This window comes from Tachysurus vachellii, chromosome 23 (assembly GCF_030014155.1).
Source record: "Tachysurus vachellii isolate PV-2020 chromosome 23, HZAU_Pvac_v1, whole genome shotgun sequence".
NCBI lineage: Eukaryota > Metazoa > Chordata > Actinopteri > Siluriformes > Bagridae > Tachysurus > Tachysurus vachellii.
In genome coordinates, this window is record NC_083482.1 from 11,884,429 (window position 1) to 11,895,404 (window position 10,976).

General features: G+C 41.8%; 1 protein-coding gene across 1 annotated transcript in view; it reads right to left on the reverse strand.

Moving 5' to 3' along the window:
* Window positions 1–432: 432 nt before the first annotated feature.
* Window positions 433–10,976, reverse strand: part of lgr4 (leucine-rich repeat containing G protein-coupled receptor 4) — a 76,538-nt gene continuing 65,994 nt past the window's right edge. Inside the window, exons 12-18 of the mRNA XM_060858850.1 lie at window positions 9,127–9,192; window positions 8,611–8,682; window positions 7,377–7,448; window positions 7,012–7,137; window positions 6,657–6,754; window positions 6,346–6,402; window positions 433–4,172 (exon numbers count right to left, since the gene is read on the reverse strand). Coding sequence (XP_060714833.1) covers window positions 2,836–4,172; window positions 6,346–6,402; window positions 6,657–6,754; window positions 7,012–7,137; window positions 7,377–7,448; window positions 8,611–8,682; window positions 9,127–9,192 — 1,828 coding nt within the window. The 3' untranslated portion in view covers window positions 433–2,835. The remainder of the gene's footprint in view (window positions 4,173–6,345; window positions 6,403–6,656; window positions 6,755–7,011; window positions 7,138–7,376; window positions 7,449–8,610; window positions 8,683–9,126; window positions 9,193–10,976) is intronic.

A 10,976-nucleotide genomic window follows, 5' to 3' on the forward strand; every position in this document is an offset into this window, starting at 1 on the left:
TAAACCCTAGAGATGGTTGTGCGTGAAAATCCCAGTAGATCAGCAGTTTCTGAAATACTCAGACCAGCCCGTCTGGCACCAACAACCATGCCACGTTCAAAGTCACCTAAATCACCTTTCTTCCCCATTCTGACGCTCGGTTTGAACTGCATCGTCTTGACCATGTCTACATGCCTAAATGCATTGAGTTGCTGCCATGTGATTGGCTGATTAGACATTTGCGTTAATGAGCAGTTGGACAGGTGTACCTAATAAAGTGGCCGGTAAGTGAATATATATATATATATATATATATATATATATATATATATATATATATATATATATATATATATATATATATATACACATATAAAATCATGTCATGCTGTCACTAATAAGCCAAGTATGAAATGAAATGAAGGACAAAGAAAAAAGAAACCAGCCTCAGACTTTAAGCAATGTACTTTATATGGTTTGCTTTACAAAATTTACTATATATATACCGTACACAATTTCCTCCCACAATTGGTATAAACTAAAATCTGACTTTCATTCAGTGACAATACAAACTAGACGTATTTACAGCGCGATTAATCATACAGTCGACATAAAACATAAAGAACATAAAACACATGAGCCACCACTCTCTCATCCACTCTGCACATGACCGGCAGCCGCTACAGTTAAAGAGGTAGCTTCCATGGTTAGACGATGCATCCCATTCTCGATTACACAAATAATTTACAACACTCGAACACAGACGAACGTAAAAAGATAGAATCATGACAGAAACGACACACTCAACCATCTGGAATTTGTTAGTGACATTAATTACTATTGCATTTAAGAGATTAAGCTTAAACATCAGCTGGTGGAAGCTTATTTGTCTAACACAGCAATATAAATTAAACTAAATAAAACCTGGATGAAAGTATTCTATCTGCAAGAAGTGAAAAGTGACATGGAAAGGTTTCTGTTCACTGAGATGAGGGTAAAAACACCAGTATAGATGATATACATGTTTGCATTCTGGACATGGTGGTGGTGAAGAAGGTAAATATGTTGTGTATAAAATTATAGTTATTATGGCAGTATATTAATCTTAAATAGAACACGAGACAAGGAAACGTAACGTCGTTTATCGATCGATAAAACCGCTCATGCTCTTGAGTATTGAGTCCATGATGACCCTAGTGTGAGAAACATTACTGGGACGAAATGCAATATAAAAAAGTTAAAAAAGGAGGAGCTTTTGTAAAATGTTGACTGTATATTTTTTAATGAAAACCTGTTCATAATGGAAGCCATGTTCACAATGACAAACATGTAGATCACGGTTATAGCGTAGCCTCTGTACCCAGATGTATGTTTAACATTTATGGAAGGATTCTTTAGTATTTTTAAGTGTTTTGCAACCTAAGCTGTGTTTTCTAGTATCAGTAACTTCAACAGAAAGAAAAACAGAGATGCTGGTGATTGTTTCTAGCTGCTGTAACGTGAGTGATAACAAAATAAAGTGTCTCATGACATGGATGTGCCACAATAGTCAAAGAAAGTAAAAATCATTCAAATTTTGACACGAATAAACGATTTTAACTGATATGTTGCTGTTGGATCTGAGGAATAAAACACAACTAGGCGTGGGTTATTGAAAAATAATCAATGTCATTATTTTCCGATAACAGCGCCTGCTTTAGTGTTTTATTCCACACGTACAGTATATATTTAGATTTGAAATCTATTCCATATTCACCAGACATACGTAGAATTAACCATCATATACAAAGCTGTATAACCTTTCCGAAAAATGGGGCCTGAGCTTTTTTTATCCGTGTGATGACAGAATGCAGCAACAAGAACTTGTAATATGAAAGTCCGAACATGTGTCATATACAGTACCATAAGCTCTGAATTATTTACATTAATATAACTGAAACAATTTTACATATATTTCATGTTTATAAATTAGGGAACTAAGTGTACGATAAAGCCGTTGCTAATGTCTACGTTGCTAACGATGACTGCTACAGCTGAGAGCGCCACAAACGTAATTAGAATTGACGTCCGTTATTTTGTGCCTTCGGACTGCCGTTTCCCCCCGAAGGCTCCGTCGAAGCACATGATGGACTGAACAGTGCGAGGGAATGGCTGCTGGCCGGTGCTAAATATTAGCAGAATTTCCAAGAAAAGAGGCAGTAAAAATAGACACACTCTTCAAAAGTTTCTGTGTTATGTTACATTCTCCATGACTAACATGCACATGTATGCAGCTACATGGGTAAAGATCCCACACTTTCGTCACATGCTGAGGTCAATAAAACAAGGAATGCCAACAGTGAAGAACAAAATCATGACAAAAAAAAAAAAAAGCTTCTCAGCTTAGAGACATTTATCCCTGCTTAACAAAAATCTTTGCAAACCGAAGTTCTGTCGAAGAGTGAGGGGTGGGCGGTAGCGCTCGGCTTTGTGTTCTTTAAGGATTATGGAAGTCAGTCAGCTCGTTGCAGCCATGCAGACATGAAGAAAAAAAAAACAGAAAACAATTCAAGTCCTGCTGACATTTGGCTCAGTGAGTCTTTTTCGTATTGTCAGTTCCCCTTTTTAGTTACTGACGAGGCGTCAACATCGCTTCACATGTGTGTGCACACGCACACACACACACACACACACACACTGATGAGTTTAAAAGTGCTTCCTGGCCAGTTGAATGTCTCAGGCTCCCAGGCATATCTCAAATCGCCTAATATACGGTGCTTGTGTGTGCCATGTGAGGCAGACACTCTGTAGTGAATAAGTGAAAATGTGAAAAGTGTGTGTGTGTGTGTGTGTGTGTGTGTTTGCAGTGACTCATTCTCAGTCTTTAATGCTGGGCACATTGTAAGAGTAATGCACTAAAGGTAAGCCACGACTCTGGCAGAAACAGGCGCGGCCGCATGCTTGCGCCTGCTCCGAGCTGTCCGATACAAACGAATCTCCCTCGTCTGCGTATTCCGAGTGCGCTGACAGAGTACCGCAGTCGGCCCAGTCACCCTCGGAACGCAAGCATGGAACCTCACCCGCTGTAAGCGCCGGGCAACTGTGCCACTTCACTAAATGTCTGCATGTGCAGGAGGAAGAGGAAGACGACGAGGCAGACGATGAAGATGCTCTTGCTAGAAGAGCTGCCTCGCAGCGTTCGCACATGCCACATTCGTAGCCCAGTTCACTCGAGACTTCACCTTCAGCTGATCTGGTGATGCCCACTGGACCGGTACCAATGGCTTTCCCAACTCTCCCGAGTCTGAGCCGCCCCCTTAGCCGGAGCCAGTCGTGCCGGAAGGCAGGGCTGAAGCACACATACAGCACTGGGTTCAGGCAAGCAGACAGAGGAAAGAAGATCAACGTAACTGATTTTGCCATGTCCGGGCTTCCGGCTGCACTTCCCATCCCGGTCAGCAGTGGGGCAAAGGAGAAGGCTGCAACAGGGCAGAAGAAGATGCAATTGGTAAAAATAAGCCACGCGACGTGCCTCACAGAACCTGCTTGTTCTGGATCGGCAAGCTGTGCCCGGCCAAGACCACAGTAGAGCCTTGTGTATATCACGGCGCTCAACAGGTATGCAAGTGTGTTCAGCAACACCAGTGCCACTGTCACACCCAGCCCAGGTGCCAAACCTCCAGAGAAGGGCAGGCACAGTGGAGAACCCTCTACTGCTCCTTGATACAGGCTTAAAAATGCTACCCCAGCTGCCAGTACACCCAGAAGCACTGCAGCCAGTCCAAACTTCCTTCTCTGACCCCTCCGGTCGCAGCTCCTTAGTGCTCCCGCTTTACCCATCAGTGCCTGGACAGCCAGGCTGCGCTCCACAGCGGCCAGAGGCAACACCAGGACAGCCCACTCGGATGAGAACATGGCCAGCATGCTGAGCGCCTGGCACCCAACACTCGTCTCCCACCACACGCCATAGGATGCAAACGAGCCCCAGGTGGCAACATCCAGGACTACCAGTGCAGTCACGTAGAAACCTGTGAGCAGGTTGGATGATGCTAGGATGCTCACGAGCAGGCGCGTGGGTGAAAGCGGACAGCTCTGTGGAGAAAGGGTTGCAACTAGGACGAGGCAGTTAAACAGGAGAGCCACCAGGCAGATGAACCATATAGTCAGGCGAATCATCCAGCTGCCAAGCAGGTGGGCGCACGGCTTAAATGCACCTGAGGGAAGATAAAAAGCAGAGCAGAAAATTAACACGAACAAGTATGCAATATTTGTGACATAAGTATGTTTTTAACGAGAACATGCTGGTATCCGGTGTAATGGTTTGTTTGGCTTCATTTGACCTGCACTCATAGATTTTTAGTGCTGGATCAAGCAGCCCTGCATAAAGCTGTCATATTACCCTTCTGCTAATACAGTCATAAACACAGAGAAAAAATAATCTTACCCAGATTCCACTCATGTCTAATGAGATAAAGAGAAAACATAACTGGCTAATAAACAATGTGGTGCCTTTTCAGGTTTTGTGGTTGTCCACTACATGACAATTTAATAACCTTTGTGTCTGTGTCTATGCACTTAACTAGCTAACTACAGTAGGGGACTATAGTGTATTACCTGTTATATTACTGTAAATCTACTGTTTATTAGTCTAGTCCATGTTTCCAGGCAACCAAAATGTGGGAACCGATAGCACATTAGCACATTTACTTGCTAATGGATTTGTTGTCATATGATGTTGGTCATGTCAAAGAAGCGATAGCTATAAAGGCTAACTTTTCAGTGTTGTATTGTCAGAGCCAAAATATGAACCTCAAGCAATCAATCACATTTAATGTTTGTGCTGCGAGTCAATTTTCAGCCACGAGCGGTTCAAGTTGCCTGAGGTACGGTTTCATCAGGGTTGAATTGTGGCTATTTGCTGAAAGCCTAATTTGGAGTTCACTGCCATCATCCCACTGGGGTACATGAGGCAGATGAAAGGTTCTGCAATGCTGGACCATCATTTATATTTGTTTAGCAAAGCTATGGAAGAATTCATACATTTCTACTAGGACCAGCTCCACCTTTTAAATGGCATTTTAAGATCCATCTTTTGCTTTGACCTGCATTTGAGTCCGTATAATTCTGTAGGATAAAAATACATTTGTCTGACGTCTGCTTTAGATAAATGTGTTTTTCTTCTGCATAGGGGTCAAGGACAAAAAAGAGACTGAATTGTCATCCAGTCTAACAGAAATATATATAAAACCAAACACCCAATATGAACCACATTCTAAATATTGCTTCGATAACTTTTTACACACTAACAAAGACGTTGTAACTGCAAAAAACTTTTTTTTCTAAAGCACAATTATGAGCTGATCAGGTTTATTTGAGCTGATCAGGACTATTTGAGTTGATCAGGACTATTTGAGCTGATCAGGACTATTTGAGTTGATCAGGACTATTTGAGCTGATCAGGACTATTTGAGCTGATCAGGACTATTTGAGTTGATCAGGACTATTTGAGCTGATCAGGACTATTTGAGCTGATCAGGACTATTTGAGCTGATCAGGACTATTTGAGTTGATCAGGACTATTTGAGCTGATCAGGACTATTTGAGCTGATCAGGATTATTTGAGCTGATCAGGATTATTTGAGCTGATCAGGATTATTTGAGCTGATCAGGACTATTTGAGCTGATCAGGACTATTTGAGTTGATCAGGACTATATGAGTTGATCAGGACTATTTGAGTTGATCAGGACTATTTGAGTTGATCAGGACTATTTGAGCTGATCAGGACTATTTGAGCTGATCAGGACTATTTGAGTTGATCAGGACTATATGAGTTGATCAGGACTATTTGAGTTGATCAGGACTATTTGAGTTGATCAGGACTATTTGAGTTGATCAGGTTTATTTAAGTTGATTGGATTTATCTGAGGCAATCGTAATTAATTTCACAGAATGAATGAGTTCACACTCATCACACTCATTTTGTTTAGTTTCTTGATATAAACATTTTGTTGCTTAGTAATATATTAACCAAGTGTGGACCACAACCACAAGACCACAACTGTGTTGTAGATCCTGTGTATTTTGACTTTTTACACTCCTGTTATGCTTAGATATTAACAATATAATGAGTTCTGCATAATCTAGTGTCAAAGCTGTCATTTTTGTCCATGTAGTACAGCTAAATGTACGCACTATAGATTTTTAAACATGTATATGTCTTTATGTCTAAATGACCTTTTCCATGTGCTTGGAGTTTGTCGTGAAATTAATGAGAAATAAAGATGAATAACAAATAAATAGAATTATCATAAAAGGCTGAAACAAGATTAATTTTATTGTTAAATAGACAAACACTGATTCATTTACAATTTAGTTTGTGTACTGACCTGGAGAAGGAGAACAATGCATGAGCAGGGCAGGCCTCTCCATCTCCTCAACCACACCTACACACACACACACAGACACACACACACACACACATGCACACACATATGCACACACGGCAAGATAAATAAAAAATATATACAAACAATTATTATTTTAAAAAAACCTCACAGGCAACATCTGGAATATAAACATAACTTAATTTTAGGTCATTCAGAAGGACAAAACTGTCCACTGTACACATGAGGCAGTGAGGCATTTAGTCAGAAGTAAAAGAGATAAAAGTAATGGTGCAGATCTGAGAGTATCGTACCTATGCCTTTCCTCCTGTCCTCTCTTTCCAAGGAACTCCGTGTGCCATCACAGGCAATGAAAGCACAGCACTGATATGCATATGGCACTGATATAGACCTACACACACACACACACACACACACACACAGACACAGAAAGAGAGAGACAGAGAGAGAGATGGTGTGAAAATAAGACCATAAGAGTTTAAATGTTAAACTTGCCCTTCTGTGCGTATCATTGGTGTAATAAAATCTCACCTCAGATGAAGGTGAAATTATCAAGACATTATTCAAGCTAAGTAAAGTGGGACACCGAAGAGCCCCGAATGACCTGCAATCAGTCAGGACCACTCGACTCGACTCGGCTCGGCTCACCTGAGCTTGGGGAGGCCGACGGCGCTCAGGCTGCTCCTCATGTTCATGTTGCCTGTCAGCTTGATCTGGTTCAGGGCGTTTAGTCCGGCTGTAGGAACACTGGCTAAAAGATTCATGCTCAGATCCCTAGACAAAGCAAACAGATCCATAAGAACATACTGTACAGATGCATGCTTACACAATGTGTCTGCATGTGTGCATGTGCGTGTGTGTAGAATATCTGCATTCTAGCAATGAGCTGGTTGTTGACACCTGGATCCGTCGTTAAAAATCAATATTATTGCACCTCTACTTTTAGATGTGAAAAAGCACAATGCGAGTTCACTGCACTGTCAGATGTAAGTGCGAGAACGTTCTGGACTCACAGGCTGGTCAGAGCGCTGAGAGAGTGGAAGGCATCTGGGTGGATGAACTTCAGCTCGTTCCTGCTCAGGTCTCTAAAGAGAGTTCGATAAATAGCAGACGTTTAGACTTACACCTTTAAATACATTCAATCCACTTATTATCCAAACTTTTATCCAAAAAGTCTTTATGCAAGTGATATTATCCACAGGAAACCTAAATACAATCCTAGCCAGGAAGATGGCTATAGGGTTTCTTGTACAGCTTGTAGTGTAACACGTTGGCGTTCACTGCTTCACTGCTTTTACTGTTGGGATCAGATGAAATGTTCGCAGTTACAAATAAACGCTAAGTAGGCGGACAGGCTCGACATGGGGCGTGACATTAAAAACATGTTCTTTTTTTTTTTTCTTTTTTCTTTTATTCCATAAGCGCATCAGACACCAGACTTGCATGACGTCTTCGCCTCTCTAAATGCAGACACGAGGCTAAAGTGCCTTTTTTTTTTTTTTTTTGGAAGTGCACTGCTTATGTCAGGCAACTTTCGCATAAAAGTGTTGTGAAAAGGGAAAACTTATTATAACATACGGTACTGAAACCTGGAGACTTGAATCATTTCCTTTTTTGCCTGAATCTCAATTATAAATAAAACTGCATTTAAAAGTTTTCATTCTGAATGCAGCACAGGAGCATGACAGACGTTACCGTGTCTGATCGTCGGCCCGGCCCTAGCTGGAAACCCCACTGCTCATTGGTCAGTGCCACCATCAATGGGGTGATAATAAAGGCTTCTAAGTCCAATTTTCAATTAAATTTCCAATGTTCCCGCAAAAGTTACATTTCTACCCCAAAAATATTATGCTAAAAAATATGACTGAAACGTTATCTGATACAAAAATGTATAATTTGATTGGCTCCAGCAGCAGGACATCTATGTTCTCTTTCTGATAATGCCTTTATTCTCAACACACCCTGTTTCACAAGCCAGCCAGATTCCACCTACACACTCATGTGCAGTAATCTCGTTTTAGGGTTATTATCACAAAGATCTGGCTCATCATGAGGGCTGGAGAAAGTGCTACTCCTCAGCAGCGCTCCACACATTAGTCACTAAGCTGTGAGCCAAACAACAGACGTTCTCTTGAAAGAAAGAAAGAAAGAAAGAAAGAAAGAAAGAAAGAAAGAAAGAAAGAAAGAAAGAAAGTCACAAGGCTGAGAATCACATCCTTTGTCCTTATATTCTGAGAAATTAATTACAGGATTCTGAGGTTGGTTAGGCCAAGGAAAGTGTCACGCTCCAGCTGCTGAATGTGGTTCTGCTGCAGCGTTCTGCAGAGAGAGAGAGAGAGAGAGAGAGAGAGTGAGAGAGAGAGTGAGAGAGCATGAGAGAGAGTGAGAGACAGTGAGAGAGAGAGAGTGAGAGAGCATGAGAGAGAGTGAGAGAGAGGGAGAGAGAGGGAGAGAGAGAGAGAGAGAGAGAGAGAGAGAGAGAGAGAGGGAGAGTGAGAGAGAGAGGGAGAGAGAGCATGAGAGAGAGTGAGAGAGAGTGAGAGAGAGAGTGAGAGAGAGTGAGAGAGAGCATGAGAGAGAGTGAGAGAGAGGGAGAGAGAGGGACAGAGAGAGAGAGAGAGAGAGAGAGAGAGAGAGAGAGAGAGAGAGAGAGAGAGGGAGAGAGAGAGAGAGCGTGAGAGAGATCATATCAAACGCCTGCATTTTAAAAGAACAGAGGAAGATAAGGAACTGTTGGCTAGAGAGAGAATGAGAGATGCTCACATGTCCTGAAGACTCACACAACCCTGCAAGGAAGGCAGCTCTTCAATCTCATTGTAGGAAAGATCTCTGTTAGACACACATACACACACACACACACACACACACACACACTTCATCAAGTAAGTCTTAATATTTCAAATTATGCACAATTACACACAATCCATGCAAGTCACTCTTTATTAGAACAACCATTCATACAAATACTGTGCAGAAGCCAAATGAACAGGTAGTGTGTGTGTTTGTGTGTGTGTGTTTGTGTGTGTGTGTGAGTGTGTGCATGTGTGTGCATGTGTGTATGTGTGTGAGAGAAAAAGAGAGAGAGAGAGTGGTTTTGTGCGTTTGTGTTTGGGAGCTCTGACTGCAGCTGAGCAGGTACTGTAGTGTATGTATTTGTGTGTATTTGTGTATGTGTGTGCTTTTGTGCATGCATGTGTGTGTATGTGTGTGTGTGTGTGAGCTCTGACTACAGCTCCTCAGGGAGATCATTAGAGCTGAGATTTTAACCTCCTTACAGCAGAACACACTCCACACTGCACATTAAAATGATGTTCCCTAACTGTGTGTGTGTGTGTGTGTGTGTGTGTGTGTATGGAGATTTTCAACAGAACATGAAAGCAGAGGGTCTGATCACACATTTGACGTGTACAGTCTTCAGGTCTGATGGGATTTGTGTTGTACAAGACCATTCTTGTGTTTAATTTCCTTTATTTCATTAGTTTCGGTTATTTTGAGGCGAGTGTATTTCAGTCATTCATGCTTTTTATTCCTGAGGGTAATTTGGGTCATGTGGGTTTTATTCTCCTCCTAATGCAACCACATCAATCTTACAAGTCACCAAATTAAATAACACGGAATCATTTTTATTGGTTAACAATAAAACTCTGGCGTCGACGTCCATGCCTTCGCTGCCAATGAGTCTAGTCCTTCTTGTAATAAATTTGCATGGCTGCAATACACTTATAATACACTTTTCCTTAAAATAACAGGAAGGACGCTATTAAAGAACAAAACAAGACAAAACAAAGCTATTTGACCTTGCTGTGACCTTTGAATGATACCAAATTCAACACGGTTCCTTTGCTGGATACAGTGAGAGTTTAATACACATCGTACACACATTCAGTCGTTCTTTATGGTCCTATAACAGTAACAAGAATCCTGGAAGGATGGACAGACACGATGAAACACGATGCATCCAACCCTCAGTGGCGGAGGCACAAAAACATCCGGTGAGCAACTCTGGATGAAGAAGATCAGAAAATAACAACCAGCTCACCCATGATGTGGGAAGTGACGCTGGGAAATAATGAGGAAATGACATGGGAAGTGATGTGGGAAATAATGTGTGAAGTGATGTGGGAAATGATGAGGGAAGTGATGTGGGAAGTGACGTGGGAAATAATATGGGAAATAATGTGTGAAGTGATGTGGGAAATGATGAGGGAAGTGATGAGGGAAGTGAGGTGGGAAATAATGAGGAAATGACATGGGAAGTGATGTGGGAAATAATGTGTGAAGTAATGCGTGAAGTGACATGGGAAGTGACGTGGGAAATTATGTGGGAAGTGACGTGGGAAATTATGTGGGAAGTGACGTGGGAAATTATGTGGGAAGTGACGTGGGAAATTATGTGGGAAGTGATGTGGGAAATGATGAGGGAAGTGACGTGGGAAATGACGTGTGAAGTGACGTGGGAAGTGACGTGTGAAATGATGTGGGAAATGATGTGAGAAATGATGAGGGAAGTGATGTGGGAAGTGATGTGGGAAATAATGTGGGAAGTGACATGGGAAGTGACGTGGGAAATGATGTGGGAAGTGATGTGGGAAATGATGAGGGAAGTGACATGG